This window comes from Pagrus pagrus (assembly GCF_965226575.1).
Source record: "Pagrus pagrus genome assembly, chromosome: 4".
Lineage (NCBI taxonomy): Eukaryota > Metazoa > Chordata > Actinopteri > Spariformes > Sparidae > Pagrus > Pagrus pagrus.
Window position 1 is genome coordinate 15,242,467 of NC_140188.1, and position 23,271 is coordinate 15,265,737.

Consider the following 23,271-nt stretch of genomic DNA (forward strand, 5'->3'; position numbering starts at 1 on the left):
AAAGTTATGTGTTGAAAACTTGTATGCTGAAGTAAACATGTGTGTAACGCTGTGATCCTACCCTCTCATAGTGCAGAAACAAGTGATAGGAGGGCAGAGTGGCTGAGACAGAGACACCATTCAGCCTATTACAAGACACTGAACCATCAACATGATTATGAAGCTGTAATTTTAAGGTTATTTAAGGTTTTAGGGCATGGCAGTTACACACCGACTATACCAGTTTAATATTTTCTAGGTTTTCCCAAACTAGAACTTCCCAGAAAAAAAAAGAGGAAGAGGGACGCAATAGTTAATTTCTAGGATATTAAGAATCGAATGGACCTTTAAAATTAAGCGTTGCACTGCCTGACTATGTGTCCTCCCTGTGCTTCTGTGTGTGACCAGGGTGAAGCTGTGTGTAAGTCTGAACCTCTGTAAAGGATGACATCATTGGGGCGTACAGGGCAGTGTGCCGCCATCATTTGTGGAGTTAATGTTTTCCAGCTGTAGAGCCTCAGTGTCTATAATCCTCCTGTTCCAGGAACTGTTCCTCTGCTGAACAACACAGAAGGTGACAAAGCAAGCGGGCATGTACACCACACTTGCAGGAGTTTGATGTATGTGTGTGTGTGCACGCTGCATATGCATGCAGGTTAACTATTTAGACAAAAGACAAACACGAGCCATTTTACTGACTTCAAATACCTCAGCCAACTAGGCCAAGTAGGAAACCACAGTCCATTAAAGCTCCTGCACACTGCCTTGTAAGCAGTTAGCTCTGCTATAGTTAGGCTCCCTGTAGAGCGGGAGGCTGACTCATGGCAGCGGGTGTTTGATGTGGCGCAGAGCTCCACTGAGTTTACTTGGGAAAACACTCTCCTGTTCCCATGGTGACCACAACAGGAAGGATGCTGTCACTCAAGGGGGCAGGGTTCTCAGCAGACTACGGCCTGGCCCCCAGCGCTCGCAGAGGGACACGGGGTCAACCTCTTTCTGGCTGCACTTCTCTCCCCAATTCTCACACAGCACGCACACACAGAGTTTCTCTCTGACGTGCTGCTGAAAAGTTCACCGACTGTGCTGAAAAATAAGGATTCGACGACACGAGCGGCTGAAGAAAAACTCTCAAAACTACAAACTTTTAGACAAGGATAGTTTATCTGTTTCTGCAGCTGCTGTTCAGAAGACTGGTGGTTATAGTAAAGAAAGTTGCAGTAGTAGAAAGTGATTACTGTACTGTTCCTAGTGTCGATAGTGATGTTAATATTGTCTCAAACTCATCCTCACATGCTGTTCTCAGTAAAACCTCAGTCTGCGGATGCAACACCACAGCACACCGTCTCTTGCACACAACAGGAAGATGTTTTTGAGCCAGTTTTTCACCTGATGCACTTTGGCACTCTAGAAATCTATTGTTGGATGATTCAACACGAAATGTCTCGCTGATAACTGATTAGAGACAATTTTTCAATAAAGATCCACTGATAATGTACCTGTCAGATGTTTTTGTGGTGTTTTGTGTTGTTGTTGGTTGCTTGGAAAAAGTGTGCTTTTTGTATCTGACAGAGCTCAAAAGAATGGATCCAAGACCTTTTCTGTCCAAACATGACATTTTACTTGGAACTGGAGGGGTTTTCTTGCTCCTGACTCATTTCAGTCTTGATTCCGTTTCTTCTTTCACTTTGTTTCTCTTCTGTCTCCCTGTCTCTGCACATATCTGCCGATACCTGCCAGTCATGTGACGCACAGTCACCCTTTTACTTGTCGAAGGGGGAATTTAGATGCAACAGATCACCCTCCTAATGTAAACACTGCAGAAATATGTGATATATGAGAAAGCAATTATAAATATGAATCTTAATCATTCATCTAATCCTAAACATGTTTACTTGTGCAGCCTTAAGATAACAAAATCCTGTTGTGAATCGGTGTGCAATGTCTGACACAGTTTTATCTGGCTCCGAGTTAAGCTCTTCCTGGAGGAGGTAACAGGAAGAGCTGAGTTCAGAGCCACAGCACTCTGCCAATGCCATCTAGTGCTGAGACTTCAACACAGCAGGCTGTGTGGATGAGAGAGCGCCTCTGTGCCCGTCTCTACACCTCTGTGCAGCAGCTGCTCTCACTGCCACGTCTCTAATGAAAGACCTCCAGGAGGCGCTCTGTGTCAGAGATACTATCTGCTCCTCTGGCAGCTGGTTTGTTTAGAAAAGGAAGCTATTAAAATGTCTTTAACTGAGAAGTAAAGTCCCGAGGCTGGAGGGATGTTGGGGGAGGGACCAAGAGAGGGGAGATGAGGTGGAGAGAGGAAGTTGGTGAGAAACAACCGCCGGGAAAGGGGGGGCATTGTTAAAAATTTCCATTTATTCTTCAAAGACTCACGTCCCTCTTTAAATTCACCCCCAATGACAATCAGCTTCACATTTTCTCCTGCCCATCCATCTGACACACCCACCGAAGACCTGCTCAACTCTTTTTGTCACTGCATTTCTATTTTTCTCAACAATTCAGTGGAGATAAAGACAAAATGCAAATAGATATACAGCACCCAAGTTGTTTTGGGCGCCACCATTTTCCCCAAACTTCTCATTTTTCAAAAGTATATTTTTTCTATGATGCTGGCGGAGGGGGTCTTTGTTCCAGTGAGGTGACCCACATCCACTGTGAAACACTGCGAGAAGCCCTTGGGACACAAGCCAGACATCACTATGTTGCAAGGATGTTATTGTTCCTTGATCTTCCCTGTGAAACACTCCTTTTAGCTTGGACTGAGTGAAATAAAACCACCTCTTATACCTGTCTGAAACCTTCCTTTTTTATCATTCACTCATGGACTCATTACATTCATAAAAATGCATCATAGCAGAAAAATCTGGAAAATGAGATGACTGGAATCATTTAGCAGCCATGCAGCGGCAGAAACACACACAGCTACTGTACTGTCACAGAGCTGGTGTCTCATTAATTCATTCTCCCACGTGGCATCTCTCCACATCTCCCTGCTGTTTTCCCCTCCTTCCCTTCCCCCCTTCCTCCTCCTCTCCTGTCCCGTATCAGGGCCTCAGCCGTCTACGCTTGACGGCTGAGGTCACCGGCTTCTTATGCGCTCTGCAATAAATATTTGCGATAATACCCATCAATCTGCAGATGCATGAGGAGGTGAAGCTTTCTTTGGTCCGTGCGGTACTTTTTAGAATGTGATTCACTGCTGTTATTTGATGTTATTGATGGTTTAAATGAGAAACACAGAGAACGTTTAAGGCAATAACAGCGAGCAGAGCAAAAGAGCTGTTCCCTAAATCGTGATTTTTCCATCCGAGATTGAGAGAACATTAATTAGAAACAGAAAAAGGACCCTTGCTGCAGAGAAAGGAGGATTTCACTGCTATTAATCTGTTCTTTTAATCCTGATATTGCTGGAAAAAGTGCTGCAGCAACATAATAAATACCAGTCCGGTACGCGAGTCGTGATTACTCCCTCAGCATGGCCGTGTATCCGTTGTTTCTCTGTGATCTTATCTGAACCATTTACACAGCTGTCTGGCCTCTCCTGTTTCCTGTCCAGGTAAGAGAGTCTCCAACCAATAAGACAGTTCTCTGACTCCTTCACGCCGGCCAAGTCAAACTCTGAAATACCTAAAAATCTCCTCTTACTTGCATTTGTGCCTCTGACACTCGGAAACCGTAACTGCTCCTTAAGCAATTACCCCTAATGATTTCTGTTTCCTGTAACTCTCTTAGCTTGAAAAATGTGTCCTCGCTCTGAACCTGCCATATTCATCCTCAATCAGGCCCGTGCCAATATTTACTCTCATGCAGACATGCCAGAAACACATACCGGCACAAAAGATGCCATAAGCTACTATGGTTATGAACAGTCAGCCGCGAGCGAAAAATGAATCACAAGACTTTATGCCAACCCCCAGCCTACACCCTCGCAGTAAAGAAAAAGCCCAGTAGAATGTCTCTTTCGCAATAAATCATTCAGCGATGACGCCTACGTATGACACCTACACAAAGCCTACATGTAACCTCTGTGTAACCTCCACACCAGCGCTAACTATCCACCAGACGCCCACTCAGCACAGCGCCCTCTCCCAGAGGTCCCAGTTTAGACCGAGGACGCAGCTGGTCTGAACACTTTTCCTCATGCGTTTTCATATGTATGATCCTCTCTTACCTTTCCCCCCCTTCCCCCCGTTGCCTCCCCGATTTCTCTCCAGCCTCCTCTGTCTCCCTCTTTGTGCTTTTTTTCCTCCCTTATTTCTTTTGCAGATCCGCTTTCAGCTCTTTGGCTGACATTTGAGGCGCGCAAAATTGATGTACGCGCACAGACAGATACAGAGGCAGACAAACAGTGAGCCAGCGTAGGCCCATAGCAAGGCTTTATAAATCCAAAAGAGAAAAGAGAAGGAAAGAAAATGCCAAAAACCTACAGACACACGCCCTCTAACATTAGCATCCACAAGCATGACAGAGGATCATGACTCTGAGTATTGTCTCTTCACCTTAACTACCTTCACTTATGGAGCGGTTTGGCTCGGGGCGATGTTTCCTGTGGGATGCATGTCGACGAGACACCGCTTTGTGTCAGTCAGCATGAATAGCAATGAGTGGATCTGGTATCTCTGAGACGAATCCATCTGTACTGTATGAAACAAAACTGACTATACACTAGCCTGGGCAATGTGTATCAATATATCATTATTAAGCACTGTAAGTTAAGGTCAGTGACAGATTCCTTACATTTGTGATTTGATAAATTCAGTTTATTGTCCAAGAAAAAATAATAATAATGTGTCGGAAAGTAACCAGTGAAGACTCTATATTTGTATCTGGCATTTCACCCACTGAGCATGTTGACAGCAGCCGTATCTCGAAACTATGGACTTTTCCTCAGCCAGTTATCTCGTGCTCCGACCTGTTATGCCAGCTATGTCTTCTTGTGCGCTGCTACTCAAGACAACACATTATCTGTAAGTGAAAACTCTCTGTTCTATTTCTAACAGGGAGCCAGACATAACACTGTGCGTATGTGTGGATGGATGTGCATAACTGGTGGTGAAAATTTAATAACGGCTTTCTGTTCCCGTCTCTTTCGGTTTTACTTTCTGACACCAGGGCAGAGAGGACAACCTCAGCCAGACGGGATTATTGGTGGGTCAGCCGGGTTGATCAAAGCCAGCGGGGGAGACGGTCAGACAGGCAGAACAAAAAGATCTTAGAGGATTAAACCGTGTAACAAAAACACGGTTCAGATTTAGGATTTCGACACATTTTCTATACATCCGGCCAATTTGTTGCTTAATTAGATCACTCCTGTCCTCTCTATGTCTCACCCAGTCCAGCCAGTGTTAATGAGGGAAAGTCCACATCACGTATGACTGCCGCACAGTGTGAGAGTGTGTGTGTGTGTGTGTGTGTGTGTGTGTGTGTGTGTGTGTGTGTGTGTGTGTGTGTGTGTGTGTGTGTGTGTGTGTGTGCGCGCGGATACAACAGGGCGAGGGCAGCAGGGCATGGGGGTCGGACGGTAATGGCTGTAGCACATTCAGGCCTCCTACTCAGGAATGCAGAGTGAGGGAGAGACACAACACTGCAATTCACTCGCAGAGAACTATTCTTAGTCCAGTATGTGAAGTGGACCCCCCCCTCCCCGTCACCCCCTCCCTGGGGGCCGTGGAAAGAGTCTGGATGGACCAGTGGACATGGTGTCCATTAAGGTGCGGGGTGAGGCTGGATGGAGAGCTTTAGAGAAAGAGAAAGAGAGAGAGGATAAAAGTTAAGCTCCAGTGAGGCAAAGCCCAGTCAGCTAAGTCTGAATGGAGTAGTTCACTGGCTGTGAAGCCTCTCCAAAGAGCCTATTGTAAACGTACATTGGCACAATGCATGGAGCCCCGGGGACCTCTCTCTCCTCCTCTCATGTGACCTCTCACAAACACTGACATACTGACACATACTTTCTCTCCATCCAGTTTTCCTACCTAGACGAAACAGACTTTTTGTCCTCTGATACAATTCTGCAACTGAAGAAGCGACATGTATTTCAGAGAGGAAAGAAAAAAGAGAGTTTCCTGTGCTCACACCCAGCACACACACCATTGAGATCACTGTGCAGCATCACGCAGAGTTCAAACAGTGGGGGGATTCAGCTGGAGACAGTGTCACTAGTGACAGTGACAGGCTCAGATTTATTTTTTTTCTTTCTGTGTTCTCTCTCTTCGCTTTTATTTCTCTGTCCCATTCTGAATGAGTCATTGAGAAGATGGGGACGGACACACACCAAGGCCCTGGCAGTGCACGGTCCTACTGTTATCAGGCAAACATGGCTGAGTCGTCTGCAGCTCAGTCATAACAAATGTCAAAGAGCTATTCATCTCCTCTAATCCCTTTCTCTGTTCTCTCGTCTGCGTGTATATATACACACACACACACACACCGGTGACACTAGAAGCATTCACTCAAAATAACAAGGGCTGAGTACTGAAGAATTGGGTGAATGTAAATCCAGTTGATTTAGGGGAAAAGAAAGGGAGCAGAAAGGAAGTGTAGGCAATTAGGGAATTCATGTACAGATGGAGAAGGCTAAGAGAAGAAAGGCAGAGAGGGAGGCAGAAGAAGTGAAAATGTAAGAGGAAGAGGAAAGCAAAGTGGAGGGATGAGGAGGAGGTGAAGGGAGGTTTGACAGGAGGAAGCGAATGGGTATGCGTCACCCTGCTGATGAAATCTCTCAAGTGATATGAACACACGTTTAGGTTGCAGCGCATGACGAAGGCGCCGCAAAGAACTGCACAGCACGGCTTCACAGAAAAGCTGCATGCTGAGTTGTTCAGACTGACAATCACAAAATGCATCGTGTGTGCGTGTGTAGGAGAGAGAGATACGACATCCTGTCCCACACTGTCAGAGCGAGCGTGACACACAACCTCTGAGGTGACGCCTTCACAACCTGGTTTGACACATATAGAGTGCAAGGTAAGGTATACACGCAAACTGAAACGGAAAGAGGGAACGCAATACGTGTGATTCATTACATGCATCGGCTTCAACAGGCCACAAAACAGTGGAGCAAAGAGGTGACACAGACGTAAAATGAATTATATTCAACTTTAAGATGAAGGAACGTGCAGCACTAAGCATCGTTACTGATGACTTACTGATGTCGGCTGACCAATAGTGCCATGTATCAGTGCTAATTTAGCTTTAGCTCCTTTATAAGAGTTTCCCTAGGCCTGTCACGATAACTACTTTATCGGATGATGTATTGTCTTGGAAGTAATTGCCATAAAGGTATAAAATGCATGTCTTTAACACATGAATAAGCTCATAAGATGTTACAATGTGCCTGTAGTACTGTAAAATTATAATATTAAACACTCAATACTGAATATTCATAATGCTTTATAACAATAATCATAAGTCAGTATTGCGCCAAGTTCTTCAATGCATTATAAACATACCTATGACGCTTTATAGTGTGAACAATGATCTCATTATAATCATTTTATAACACAACATAATCACTATTGTAATGCATCATGATGTGTTATGATAAGTGTTTATGATTGCTTATAGCTACAGGCACGCTGTAACGTATTAATAGTATGTTCATAGTGCATTATAGGCATCTGACTCTTCGTGAGTGCTCATCACTATGCTTATACTGCCCTGTAGGGGCCTATGCATCATCACGCAATTTTAATAATGTTAAGAATGCCTTATAATGTATTACAGACATGCACATCATACAAACGGTTACTTTCATTTTTAAGACCATTTTATGCCACTGACATAATGATAATATATATAATAGCACAATGATGCTTTTACAGAGAAATGAACTTTCAGTTCTTAAGAATATTCATCTGAACTGGAAAGTGAAACATGTTTTATAATATCCTACATAAATCAAAGATAAATGAAATAAAACCACACAACCTGAACCATGAATTAAATGAACTGCTGGACACAAAAATGATCGAGGTACATAAATCGATAAGTTGATGAGATAAGTACCATAAGTTGATGATGTAATTATTACGACAGGCATCATATCATAAAATGTATTTGTAATAAAATTCATGATTCAAATCATTGGCAAAAGTCCTCTTTATTCTCGACTGTACTATGAACCCTGATAATCATATGATTATGATAAAGTGTTGCATTAATAGTTCCATTGCAATGTTAAAGCCCAAAAAGCTTCTTCTTGACCGTTCGTTCTGGGAGAGTCTCTTTTCTTTCTCTGTCTTATTTATGCGGTTATACAATCCGACTGTGGTCTGATTTCCAAAACCATGACTTATGTAAGAGAATGACTCTATTGGCAGGCAAGGAAAAGTCGCCTCTGTTGATTTGTGAAGCAGCTTCAGATCCGACTCCATGGACGTAAAGACAACAGCACAGCGTTTGTCCTGGAGTGTTGGGAGGCTGACTTTCTTCAAGAACTGGAACACTTATGAATGTCCACAGGGACCTGAAAAGTTGCTAGCGTGGAAACTTATGAATCTGGCACAAAGATACTAACAATTGTGTGCACACTCAAGAATGAGCCTGTTAAAGCCAGCGAGACACCCTGACATGTGAAGCTGCAACCATTAGTCGATCGACAGAAACTTAGTCGCCGTCAGTGGCTAACACAGGAGTGTTTATGAGAAGTTATCTGCAGTAGAGCCTCAGCATGAACTCCTCTGGGAGGTCGAACAGATCTACTGAATCTCTCTCTTCCTCTTCTGACCCTTCCTCTCTCTCTCACTTTGTGGGTTTCCCCTCTTTATGGTCTAGCTGTCTAAAATGATAAGACCGGCGACGTCTGGCCCAATTATAACCTTGATTCAGTTTCCGGCTCCACTGCAGTTTCCAGCCTACCTTGCCCTGTCCAGATGTAATATGAAGCATGTGACAGAGATGTCAGGATCAGTGCAGATCCCCAGCCGGTTCGGGCTTGACAATAACCTCACAAGACAGAGGCAAGTTCGATAAATGAAATAAAGCGCAGGAGGTGATAGAAGATGGACTGGGTGTTCAGGAGGCGGTTATAGAAACAATTAAAAGAATAAATCTAATAGCAGCAGCTCAGGAAATTAATTTATAAAACACTTGGAAGCGTGGGAACACAAGAGCGATGGATGAGATGAAATAAGATCTAGGAGACGGGGGGGAAAAAAAGTAGAAATATGCAAGGAGGAGTGATAGGACTGCTTCCTGTTTGAATTCCATCCCAGCTGACCTTTCTCTGTTGCCGTGGTAACAGAGGCATTGCTGTTGGGAGAGGAGGCTAATTACTGGTAATCTAACTGGTTTTCTCTCCTCTGGGACAATCGATTTTCAGCATTATCAGTCACACTAACTGGCTTGAGATGGGCGTATTAGCCGGTGTTTGATGTTGCCAGTGACTGACTGAAGCGACACTGACAACTATCTTCTTATGTGGTCAAATCGAGATTAAAAAAAAACATGCTGACACAGATGTAAACCAGTTGCAAACCCATATGCATGCTACAGAATTTTGTACGCAGCCTAATGGTTGGTTTTGCAGAGCCACAAGTACCACACACACACACACACAGACTCAAATTAGGCTGCTAACGTGTGTATGCTGGGCTGATACGCAGGTCAGCAGTCATGCACGATGCATCCCAGGCAGTTGACATGATGTGCCATGAGGAAAGAGCAGAGTCAGACTGACAGCATGTCCCCCGAACGACCACACACAGCCGCAACACATCACTGGGGCACGCTGGGTAGACGTGCCCCCCCACCACCAACAAATGACTGCTACACACTGTCTGACACACATTTTAGCTCCAGACAGACAGACATGCCCAGTAGTGATATTTTACATTTTACTAGAAGTAGAACAGACACAAGCATGCAAAACATGACTAGTTTAAGCCCAGAAGACAAAGAAATACATGATGATGTGAATACGAATTGATTAAAAGCAGAGAAAATTAAACTAATCTAATGTGACAAGCCAAAAGCAATTTCATTTACAGACACGAGGAGAGGAGAGGAGAGGAGAGGAGAGGAGAGGAGAGGAGAAGAAAAGAGATCTGAAACATCTTCCTTCTTCCACAAAGCGTAAAGTGAGATGAGTTAGTTTTTTTTTTTAACATAATACATGCTGAGAGCAAGTGAAAAACAAAAAGCTAAAGGGAGGTCAATGAAATATGAACACCTTTTTCAATATTTAAGAACATGAGGTGCAACCTTCGGGTCATACCTAAACACGGAAAAGTACAGGAAGGAAAAGCACTTGAACTTTAACCAGAGTGTGACTGCAGTTTCTATAAAGCATGTGAGAGTGTATGTTCACATTTTAGTGTGAAGGCCAAAGAACACATACCGCTCACATGCGATTAGTTTGGGAGAGTAGTAGCATGCACATGAGCATGAACGGAGGTGAACCGCATTGGTAGAGGATCACCATACCAAAGGTTTTTTTTGCATGTTTAAGCCCATTAAATACAAGTCAAATATATTTTACATCACTGTCAGCCAGTTTCCAGAGCACAACTTGCATTTTTTTAGCAGAAGAGACCTCGCCGACAGAATGAGTTGACTGGGCAACTAAAATAAAGATATAAAGATGACAACAAAATGTAACCTTTTCTCTCCTGTATTTGTTGCAGAAGTAAGAAAATACTAAAGAACCTCTGTGAGCTCAGTAACTTGACTGTTTTCTGGGGCCTTCAAGTCAGCAATCGGTGCCAGTGTGGCGCTTAAGTATGTATGTGAGTGATTACACTGTTGTCGGGGGAATTCATTGAGAAAAAACTTTTGCACACCCGTGGATCGATAGATGGTTCATAGAAGACCAAAGGCAGAAAAAATCAAAGATAGAAGTTTAACAGGATATCAAGATAAGCTCATGAAGGTCTTTGCACTGAAACGTTGTTATCAAAATTCATTCCTGATTGCAAGTGAGGTGAACAGTGTGCAGGAGTTTTTGTCCTAATTACACTGATTACTTATTTTATTTTGTTGTGAATTGGCCGCCTGTCAAGTTAACACTCAAAACAATTAGGGGGCAGCATATCACCAGAGTAACCACTAACCGCAGCGGCTAGTTAGCTCATTTAGCCGTGCAGTTAGCGGTCTGGACTACTATTTCTTCACATTCTGTTGATAAATTTAGTTAATGTTTTAAACTTCAATTTTTACATATTGCCCATTTATTATTTTGGGGTAATGGACAAACAATCTGAAGATGTTGCCTCGGGCACTGGGAAACTGTGATGGAAATTATGGGATTTTTCTAAATTTTCTGAGGTATAGACTTGATACTAATCAAGAAACATTGACCATAACAATCAATTAATTGACAAAATACTTGACAGATGAATAATCAATGATGAAAATACTTGCTGGTTAAAACCATAGTCAGTAAACCAATAGCAGAGACTTGCTTGAAATAGCCAGCAGCAGTGATTTACTTTGGAAAATGGTCAGCAGCAGCAATGTAAAAATGATAAACACAGCAGTTTGTGGTTAATGAGTAAAATCAGGAAAAAAAACATTGGTAGAATGATTGCTCATGCTTTACCTTTACATTATGGGATTACAAAGCCATGGACAACACTACACAGATGGAAAACTCCCGCTAAATGCCTGCAAACTGGGAGTGGGCACCAAAAATAGTCAATATGCAATCATGCATGGAGCTAGTACCATAAGGGCACCGAGGATGCCAAACGCAAGGAGTGGCACTATCTAGTGCCAAAGGAAAGAGATGACCATGGTCACAGAACACCAAAAATTAGGATATCATGTGGAAAAATGCATGAGCGTGCATATGCCCTTAAGTAAAGAGCATTGGTGGTGACTGCAGACAGGCAACCCTGTGCTGCTGCGTAAATAAACTCCCAAGCTGCAGTGGGATGCCAGGGTGGGCATGTTGGCCCCAGTGTCTGGCTGTGTGGTTGGTGTGGCTGGCATCCTCCAGGCCTGGTATGACATGTGGTTCATCCCAGCAGGCAGCCAGAGTCACAACAAGAATGACACTTGTGTCTACACGGCCACGCTGCTCACTTTTGCTGAAAGTCATAATAAACACCCTGGTGCCAGTAATGGGTCTAAAATGCTGTTAATTTTGTTGCTAATGTGATTTATATACTGCAGTTCAGTCGTGTTTAATACAGTGTTAATTTCATAACAAGAAAAAATGCCAAGAGGAGCGATGAGATGAAAAATAGATCTTCGATAATAAAAACTAGGATGAAATGAATGTGGTGCGTTTGTAGATGAGACTGCACTAAAATGTTAGTGGTGGGCTTTCGGACTAGGCTTGGGTAGTATCCCAAATTTTATTTAACAATTTAAAATGTGTGGTAGATGATATTATCATTTCTCGTTTGCTTGGCGAGTCCAGCATGCATGCTGCTACATCAGGCCAATTAACCTGTAGTAACCTCCCAAATATCCCTGCGTGTTGCCTCTGCTGCCACAACAGCTCTGCATGCATTTTTCAAAATAAAAGCCTGTAGATGCTTTATTGCTGTTCGATATTGTGAAAAATATTGCATTTGACAGCAAATATCGCGATATTCGATGAATACAGCTTATTGTAGACATTTGAAGGCACACCACCTTGCTATTAATGTCACGATGAGTTAGCTAACTGTGAGTCGTAATGTTAAAAAAAAGCATATTACTGAGCAGTCAGCTAAGTTAACCTGTTGCAAATGTGCTAGCAAGCCATGTTGGTAGCATGGCTGGAAACCAGCTTTTCTTGTGAAAAAACCTTTCGGTTTGCAGCCGCAAAATAATGAATAACAGAGGCTGACTTCCTGACTAACATTGGCTGGGTTAATAGGTCAGCTAATGTCAGGTTGCTAGCTTCAAAGCTTGTGAGTGAAACATGTAAGGCTTGACAACTAATGTTGTAACTTGTCTGGGACTAGTTAACCTTTCAGTCAGACAAATGAAATGCTTTGTCAATATACACTATTGTCCTTTTGCTGGAGTGAGACACATGGGGGAAGCTGTTTTGGCTTTTTAGTGTTCTGCTTCATCATTTCATTATGAGGTAAATGCTGATTGCACAGTGTAATAATGAAAGCATTTGCCTTTACACTGGTTCCCTATAAACATTGCTATCACTCTACAATTCTCCCAGGAAAAGGAAGGGTATCCGGCGATACAGTCAGGTTGGCACCCTGGCACCAATTCTGTCTGCCTTCACACTTCTATTATAGACTAAATGACTGAATAAACTCATGTTTTGTCCTGTGTTGTTGTTGTTGTTGTTATTTGTTTTTGAAAACCCCCAAAAAAGATCCAGCTTTCTTTGCAGCTGCAGAGCCAACAATAACACCACTTGGAAATGCGAGGGGGTGGGAACGTTGTCTTTTGCCACGAAAATGAAAAGCTGATTAAAATAGAATGACTTTTTGTTGACTAAAACTAGACTTTGATACAAAACCTGCTTGATTATCTTGTATTGTAAACATATCTTACATGTGTCGGTCTGTTTTTATATTTAACATACTTGGTGTACAGCAGCTCAGAGCCAGACAGAGGCCAGAAAAGATGTAATGGGAAAGATCCCATGGTCACTGAAGCAGGAAACTGCTACTTTTTTGAAAAACCCAAACTCAACCACCATTACATCCTTCATTCTTGTATCTATCTACCCTTCCATGCTCCCTGCATATTTGAGGACGGGTGGGCTGACCACTATGAGGAACAGTGAAGTAGTCAGAAAGCGGTGATCGCTTTCACAGAGCAGCTCATCAGAGGAAAATGCAGCATGCACCAGGGGGATTTACCAGGTATCAGGTCAGCCATGCTACACACTCACAAATACACACACACACTTCAGAAACTGATCTGACCCGGCCAGGGCCCATGCAGAGCAGTGGGGCTGAAAGAAACACAAAGGGAAACAGTGTCCAAACTCAAATATAGAGGGATCCGAATGAGTGAAGGCATGGTGAGATGGGGAAGTAAAGTCAGGGGAGGAGGGGGGGATGACGTTAAGTGAAAAAAAAATGGCTACTATGAAAAGGAGAGGGGGTCAGTGAGAGAAAGAGGCTCACGCTTCATTGAATGTTATGCCACAGGGTCTGATTCTGCTGACCTGGTTTCTTTCACCAACAAAAGGCCGTGCATTAACACACTGACAAAAAAAAGTCCACACACACACACGCACACACGCACACACACACACACACACACACACAACGCCTATGGACATTTACACACCCACTTAAGCTAAAGCCTGTGCACACAAGCGTTATACCTGCACATTTACACACATGCTTACTCTTCTACCCAGCTTCCCCTCTCTCATTTCTGCTTCCTATATCTGTATATAGAATGACTTCAAGTAATTATTTATGGGTTTTTTTTTTTCATCTTTAGAGGCTTTTTCAAGATACATGAGAGAAATGAGACTAACAAGTCAGTATCTCGCACTGGAGGATGTGTCTTTGCAAAGACTGACGTAGATCACAGTCTCAGTCATGGTTTCCATTTCAGTTCTCAACATTTCACACAACTTTTGTGAAACGGTGAAGTGTTCTGGTAAATTCTGCAAAGGGGTGGGCAGCATCACAACATATGTGTGAGATTCGAGATGAGATGAAACTTCAACCATGTGAGAATTTCCCACGTCATCTATATACCTTTAATGATGCATATCAATTAGCGGGATTCTATTTCTTGACTGATTATCCAGAAAGTGTTCTGCATCACAATATATCTTTTATGCTGTTTATTTTCTTGTATCCGTATCCTGTGCAGCACTTTGTAACTCAGGTTTTAACAAAAACTGTATTTATCTGTATCTATTTTGAGTTGGGGAATAAATACGTAAATCTTTTATTTAAGTAAAAGTAGCAATACTACAGTGTAAAAGTACTCTGTTACAAGTAACAGTCCCGCAGTCCAATGTTACTTAAGTAAAAGTACAAAAGTATTAGCATCAAAATACAGTCAGTGTACCAAAAGTAAAAGTTCTCACTATGCAGTAGAGTCAATTTCAGAATATTAAATATTATAATATTCAATTCTATTGATGTATAACAGTATGTGTGAGCATTACTTTATTGTGGTGGGCTGATTTCAACTTACTGCTGGGTATCTTACAGTATCGGTATCTTAAATCCATAAGAGTAAATTATATATATTTATTAGTTGACTAATAATCAAAATATGTAAAGTAACTAGTAACTTATCAAATAAATGTAGTGAAGTAACAATATGTGCTTCCAAAATATGGTGAAGTAGAAGCATTAAGTTGCATTAGTACCTCGAAATTGTACTCACTGTAAGTACAGTACTTGAGTAAATGCACTCAAGTACTGTACATTCATTTCCTGATATAAACTTATATCATTACTAGGATATAAAAGGTTTTATCTATGTTGATGTTGGTTGGATTCAACATGTATTTATTCCACTAAATATTTTATATTCTTACATAAACTACAGACATACTGAGCTGAGAGTTTCAATGATCAAAGGTTTTACGGCATTGCTGGAGCAAAACTTGTTCAATAGAGATGCCTCCTGAAGCAATAAATCTACATCAGACTTTGTTTTCGTAGAAAATATTCTTTTTGGAGTTGTTGGCTTTGTCCAATCAAAACAGGCCTTTTTCGAGCAACCATTTTGATTGTCATAGCAGGAAAAGCATAGGAATTACTAAAAACAATCACAGTGGCTCCATGCTGTTCAAGTGTCCCACAGTGAGGAATGGAAAATAGCAGGATCCAGTAACTGAAGCAGCTAAATGGAATCCAGCCATCATTCATTTGATTATTCACACCTGTGCTTTTACCTCGATGCCAGGTCATAATTCAGAGCTCCAGACACATTTTCCACACTGGTTGCACTGGTGCGCCACACTTTTTATTTTTAATTTCTTAACACATGGTGTAAATGACTGTAACCAGGAATAAAGGCGAGAAATACCTGTTTTTCATCATTTAAATCACACGCAACAAGAAATTGTGATCATCTCAAAATAAACTAGTGCATTTCAGGCCTGTGTGACCCGTGTGACCAATGAAAGTGTTTAGTCTCACTTGACAGATTTTTGGGTGCATGTGTGACCAAAACAGTCGCACTCTGGAGCACTGCAATTTCTCAAATAATAGGGGATTTAATGCAAAATGAAAACAAGCTGAAAGACTTTTACTAGGTAATGTCTTCATTCGTATGACAGTTTATGTTTAATACTGTGAAACATGTCGATGATGGCAGGACATCAGTCAACTCAAAGGCATGTTCTCACTCAGTGACTTATCTGTCTCCATCTATCTCCTCTTTATCTCCCACTTCCTTTATAAAACTAGACACTTGTCTGTAGTGTATCTGCTTGAAAAAAAAACCACAGACTCAGTGTGTGACTTCAGCTGCAGGGCTTTTAGGCGAGGCAGCGATGCTCAATGTGTTCTTACTGCAGTGCAACATGTGTACCAGTGTCCTATATGATACCAACACAAGGTGACCCACCAGTCAATTTCTACTTCCAGTGAGGGGATCAATAAACACTGTTCTGCTGTACTCCATTTGGTGACGTGACAAATGCATGCTGTCAGTAAACCTTCGCCCTTAAAGCTCATGCTGATCTGTTGTATTCAGCTGACCAGAGGTAACATCTGGCTGCTCATAGAAAATCTAACTTCCGGTGAGAAAATACTCTGTGATTCTATTCAATTCTGTTCCATTTTAATCCTGTCTTCATGCCGCGATGCACCCCATTTGGAAAATCACCGGTAACGTCACATTTTCCCTCTTTATACCAATCAATTCTCGCTACGCTCTGTTCTGCATGTGTCCCACTGACACACTAACACCAGAGTGAAGAGGATGTAGAGTAGCAGCATAAGAGACTGGAGTGGAGTGACCTTTCTCTATGCTAATCTCTACAGAATGGACACACACACACACACACACACACACACACACACACGATTCGTCCTCTGCCAGAGATGAATCAAAAGGACATCATCAAAACACAAATCCTTCTCCTTGTGTGTGTGTGTTTGCATGTGGCTGCTTTTTCCCTGGATTACCCCTCCTCCCACTATCTTATGTGTCAATCAGAGCCTCTCATTATACGGCGCGACACACCCACTGGAGCACACATTTTCGCACAATTCACCATGTAGGAAATAGCCCGACGAGAGAATTCAAGCCTAGTGGTCGGATTCATCTCCCATCTCTGCTCCTCCCTCCATCTTCCCTGGCGTGTCTGCGCACCGCTGGGCAGATGTGTCATGCCGCATCCCACTACCCTTACTACCAGAGCCGCTGTGTGCTGCACTTTCATTCACCGGGGCCAGCCACACTGGAATAAACTCCCAACCCACATGGGAGTGTGATAGGCTCTACCACTTTATAGCCACACTACCAGCCAATAAGCGGATTCTTTCCAGTAGCAGGGAGAAGAAATGTGGCGATTCTTGCATTATCCATGTATTGAATTGTCCCCCCCACACACACCTCCCTCCCTCCCTCCCCTCCCTGCAGGATCGATAGACTGCACGGCACTGCCGCACCATCCACCGCAAAGAAAGATGCAACATGAATGCCAATGTCAGGTCCGCAGTGGTGTCGGTGTGTCTGACACCAAAAAAATTTAAATCCAGATGTAGAGATTTTTGGGGTGGCAGCGCGTGTAAAAAAAAAAAAGCAAGGAGAGAAATCTGCGGGCCCACAGGTGGTGATGCGTTTTTCCCCCACTACCACCATGTTTTCACGATTCACTCGGCTCCACTCACCGTCACTGCGGAGTGTCTGACCGCGTTGCACGCCGTCTGCCGTATCTCCGCCGCGCTCCCCGGTTTCAGCAGGTTCTTGGTGAATCTCCGGGTCGACTCGGCTGCCATCTCCTCATCTGAGCGCAGTGCTTCAGCCCGGTGGTGGTCTCTCTCTCCCTCTCTCTCTCTCTCTCCCTCTCTCTCTGTCTCTGCTGCAGTCAGACCTGGCCCTCTCGCTCCTCACATGAGCCGAGCGAGCTGTGTTTACACACACACATACACACACACATACGCACACGCGTTTAACACACACACACACCGTCGGTCCACACATATACGCACACAAGCAGAGCGCGGAGTGCAGAAGAGAAAACAACACTTCCGGTTATGACTTTCAAAGTAAAACAGACCCGATCGAAATGGATTCTTGGCTGATAGTGGCGAGTTTATTTTGAAAAGTAGAAGCGTGAGTTTAATGGTTGTTTCTACTATCACTTTGGCTAACTTGACACGTGGAAAAAAAAAATCAGTGCTCAAATAAATTTTATTTTCAATTCAGTTTAATTCACATAAAGACTTCTTTTCTTTTTCTTTTTCAAAATAAAGCCCACTAAAAGCTCATTTTTGCACTCAACAGTCTACACTGCCCACGCTGATGTGATCAGGGTACTTGAGGCTATACTGTATACATCACGCATCTCAAGGGGAGCTCCGAAATGTCAACCACTCATCAGCAGTCCAGTCACGATTAGGAAAGGATGGAGCAGCATTTACACTGGAGGTGAGAGGACGTGAGGATGATACACACAGGACAACAGCGACACGTGACGGTAGGAAATGGTTACCCCATCATCAGAGTTTCTATTAAAGAAAAGGTGAGCCACTAAAATCTATGGAGGACTGAAACTGACATAAACAAAATTACATAAATAAGTAGATGGCTTAATAAATACATTCGTATAGGCATTAATTAATTTATAAATGGTTACATGAACCTTCAATTTGCTTTTGTATTTATTTACTTCATTTTAATTTTCTGTTTAACTTCATTTTTTAAATTTATTTACATTTTTATTTCTGTATTATCTTCCCGTTGCATTTCCACAAACCTATTTATTTCTGTATTTTCTTTTCACATCTCTTTTCTGCTTTGTTATGAAAATGAGGCTGCTGTCATTCAAAGTGTGTCATCGGGCCACAACCGTGTGAGATACAGACATGAAACTTTACAGGTGTATGGTTTAGATAAAAATGAAGGCAACTACTTCTACTACTACTGAGTACTCATGGATCAGAATGTGCATATGTTGACAAGTGTCATGGCTGGTGTGTCACAAGATCTCTAGTTTAATTTTAAAAACTATTTTCTGTATTTTTAGACATTTATGATAAAGGCAGTGATGCTCAATGTGTTCTTACTGCAGTGCAACATGTGTATCAGTGTCCTACATGATATCACCACAAGGTGACCCACCAGTACATTTCTACTTCCAGTGAGGGGATCAATAAACACTGTTCTGCTGTACTCCGTTTGGTGAATTGACAAATGCATACTGTCAGTAAGCCTTAACCCTTAAAGCTCAAGGTCAAGGCAAGTTCGTAGATAGGTATGGTTTCATGTAATAATGTAGTCATGTAGTGTAATGGGTCAGAATGTGAATATGTTGGCAAGAGTCATGGCTGGTGTGTCACAAGATCTCTAGTTTGAATTTAAAAAATATTCTATGTAACTTTAGATATTTATAACAGTTTGTATTGTACATTTCAGTTTGATATTTATGATTCTTGACTTAGGCTGTACACCATCTGTCTTCTTTCTTTCTTTCTTTCTTTCTTTCTGTGTTTGTTGTCATGCACCGAAATACTGAGGCAAATTCTTTGCATGTGAAAACCTACTTGGCAGTCAACTTGATTCTGATTAACAGCATCAGTTTGCCAATAACATGCTATCATATGAAGAAGAGGCCTCATAGGAGGATTAGTAATAAAATCCCCTTCTTAGACAGCTTTTCTTTAAATACGGTAGTGCTCTACCTCCCTCTTGTGTGCATAGGCAGCACTGCATTATAAGGTGAGGAGAAACTTATGGTAGTGTGGAGAATCTCACAAATTACAAGAATCAGGTTTGCACCTAGTTGTATTCATATAATAAAGGTAGTTGTTTGAGTTGCATGGATTTCAAGATGGTGCACTGTGCATTAAAATAACATTTTTCAAATGAGAAAAGTCGGCAGCACTTTGTCTCTATAGAATGTCGGTATCCACATATCCCAGAAAATACATAATTACAGTTCTATTAAAAACATTTGGTAATATTTTTGATGGTCACAAAGCAATTTCATTTTATTGTCTTCCACATTCTCAATAATCTCTTGAACTGAGTGAAACAGCGCCCCTCTGGGATGCAAGCGCTTGTAAATGTATCCAGGTCGTGTGGTCAAAGTTGGTATTGCACTGTTACCATCATGTCGAGTCTACTGAAGGTAAGTAGCCTAAGGTGGATGTTGATTAAAAAACTAACGCTGTTAAATAAAATAAAAAAAGATGAGATACTGTCACTTTGACGTTATGAAGATATTTTGAATGGGTAGTCCTCTGAGGAAAACATAAAAACCTCTTCAGTGACCTGTGAAGCTATTCCTTACAAACAAAGAGCACTTAGGAAGAAAGTTAACATCGTTTAAGCTAAGCTAACGTTTAGTGAAACGACAGGTGGCTAACGCAGGGCTAATGTCCTTCTTTTTCAGTTTTATGCTAATGCTAATGTGCTAATAATACCAGCAACGTTGTTTTTTTTTAAGACTTGTTTGTTAACTAACAGTGATAGACGGAGGGGACGAGTGCTGTCAACAAACAGACCAACAAAATGGCCATCACTGCTGAAAGTGCAGGTGGATGATAAGATAAGGACAGTTCATCTCGGTGAAGGAAGGCAGACTGGACTTCAGTGAGAAATGAGGTGAGTCAGATACACCATCTATCTGTCTGTCAGTGTCTCTTTGCTGTTTCTACTTGCCTGTGTGTGTTTAAACTCCATCCTGTGGCCTTGTTAATGTCATAGAGATTATGATATAGTGCAGGGTTCGAGTTATAATCTGAGTTTTCGTGTATGAACATTTGCCGAATGAACAAGAAGGCCTAAATAGTTAAGAGAGTGTTGTATACTGCGTTTCACAAAGTTTGTACCGCGTCTCCTAACGCAACAAGTCTAAAAAATCAAGCTTTTTTTATGGGATTCTGGTGACTTCCTCCACTTCGTTGGAGCAACTTTGATTACGACAACTGTTTTCACTGCCATTGTGACATCTTCATGGACAGAAGATCCAGTGAAAGAAACCTGGTAAGATTTTCTTATTTTCAGCACTGTGCCTCTGTACTCCAGCCTGATATTTGCTGTTATTTCTTCATTTTTTGTCAAAAGCTTATAAAAAAACATGGTAAATCATTAGTCAGCAGATTAATTTTAATACAGGATTAATTAAATGCATCATTAATAATTTCTTATGTCCAGTAAGCCACATTGAGAAACACAGTACCTCTGATATATTTTCATAAAATATATGAATATTAAATAATTGAATAGGTATGTTGCTCTCTGTGTGAACTGCTGTCCTTAGACTACAGTGCAAATGTTGTGTTTCTCTGTGTATGCAGTGTCAGCATAAGACTGCATGACTGACATGTATGTTTATGTCTTTCAGCCATATGAGCCACTGAACTGTTTGTTGCTGCCTTTTACAGCCCAAAAATGCCGGCTGCACGGCTGCAAAACTCTGAGCACTTTCCTCCTTCAGTTGTGCAGGGACTCAGAGACGCCCTTTACTCTGCCACCAATGATATAAAGTCTCTCAAAGATTAAAATAAAGCGCTGAGGACGCAGATTAACCAGCTGAAACACAGCCAGGTGAAGGTGTGCCAGCTTCAGGAGGACCTAAAAGAAAAAGACGGAGTTCTCCAAAGGGCCAGAAAGACCGCCCGTGTGGAGACCCTGGACATTCTGGCTTGGACATCAGAGCAGTGGAGGAGCAGGTGTAATGCACTGGAGGAGAGCCTTGTCTCCAACACCAACCAGCTTCAGATACGCTGCCTCAGATAATCACTTTACTTCACAATAATGACTTGTTGGATTCTCACAGCTTGTGTTGGACTGCTTCAGAATCAGCGTTTTCATGAAAATAAAATAAAAAAAATGCTGGTCTCTCTTATTTCCAGGAGCTCAACATCAAATTAAAGGAGCAGGAGCAGGTGGTGACAAACAGGCAGGTGGAGGTAAGCCAGCTCCAAGAGAAGCTGGAACACAAGAATGAATTCCTCGAAAAGGGCCATCAGGAAAAGGCGGTCCATAACTAGATCCCATTTGGACACCCTGGACCTTCTGGCTCAGACAGAAAAAAAACAAAAAACTGAAGAGGAGTGAAGAGCAGGTGACAAGCAGATGTGATGCTTAGGAGGACGGCCTCATCCCCTACTCCAACCACCTGCCGCTGGTTGGACTCCTGTCTTTCCCTCCCCAACCCTGTGCCCACAACCCTCCTAACCTAATTTCCCCACCCCACCCTACCCTTGCCCACTCCCATCTTCCCTTTCCTTACCCTGTACCCTCAACCCTCCTACCCTAACCCCGAACCCCACCTTACCCTTACCCACTCCCTAACACAAACCCCTCACCCCTCTCCCCAACCTATCCCTTCCCATCCCATAATAATATATAATAATAACACAATAGAATAATTAAAATACTAATAAACACCAGTTGTACTGATTACTTACTATCTGTTTCCATTTCTTTTATTTCTTTGCTTTCCCTGACAACTGGAAGTAGTTTCATGGTCAGCCACAGCAGGATAAATCCTGTTCCAAAGGGTCTTAAATTAATACATAACTTTCTCTATCTGTTTATTCACACTCACACACACATTCACAATCATACACAGTGTGGCAGCCAATCTCAAGGCTAGCAGTTCCTCACCCAAATGATCAGGGTGAGTATGGGCGCATGAACAGGGATTTAATGCCATGTTGTAAACTAAATGACTTTGCAGTAATATGGATAACTACAGTAATGACTGAATATTTACAACATTTACTTTGGATATTAGCCCATGGCAACAGCCTGGCTCTTAACATGGTAATGCTGGTCTGTCAGTTGGTCTGACACTTTTCTGAAATATCTCTACAATTTTTGGATGGAGAGAAAGTAGGTGCAGACACCCATAGTCCTCCCAGGCATTCCCATTAACCTCACCTCCTGTTTTGTGCTTATTAGCAAATGCTAACATGCTCACAGGCTAAACTGAGATGTAAACATGGTCAACATTATACCTTAAAAGGTCCTAAATATACAGTATTTATTGATTTCTTAATTCTTTATTTATGTAAATTCTTTCCTAATTTATTTATACGTTTTTGTCCATTTATGATTCCATATTATAGGTGCAATATGTAAGAATTGGCCACCACAAATTCACTTCATACTCAAATACTTAAAATTTTGAGACAAAGATTTTCATTTTTACCGAAAATAAGTATTCCTCCCAAATATCAGTTTTCAGTCTCCTTGATTTCTAGTAATCAGTATCCG

The 23,271-nt window shown here is 42.1% G+C and overlaps 1 protein-coding gene and 1 long non-coding RNA gene across 4 annotated transcripts in view; one reads left to right on the forward strand and one right to left on the reverse strand.

Moving 5' to 3' along the window:
• The window catches only part of dock10 (dedicator of cytokinesis 10), a 66,763-nt gene extending 48,805 nt beyond the window's left edge, over window positions 1–17,958 (reverse strand). For both annotated transcript variants that reach the window (XM_084350872.1, XM_084350877.1), the window contains exon 1: window positions 17,712–17,958. In XM_084350872.1, the coding sequence (XP_084206998.1) occupies window positions 17,712–17,819 (108 nt within the window). In that variant the 5' untranslated portion in view covers window positions 17,820–17,958. The remainder of the gene's footprint in view (window positions 1–17,711) is intronic.
• A 2,463-nt stretch (window positions 17,959–20,421) lies between these two features.
• On the forward strand, window positions 20,422–22,426 carry LOC311256175. Of its 2 annotated transcripts, none has more exons than XR_014622451.1 (3): window positions 20,422–20,649; window positions 20,912–21,030; window positions 21,432–22,426. It is a non-coding gene; the product is annotated as an uncharacterized lncRNA (long non-coding RNA). The 2 variants fall into 2 exon arrangements; XR_014622452.1 differs by having other exon boundaries at window positions 21,485–22,426.
• Window positions 22,427–23,271: the final 845 nt, after the last annotated feature.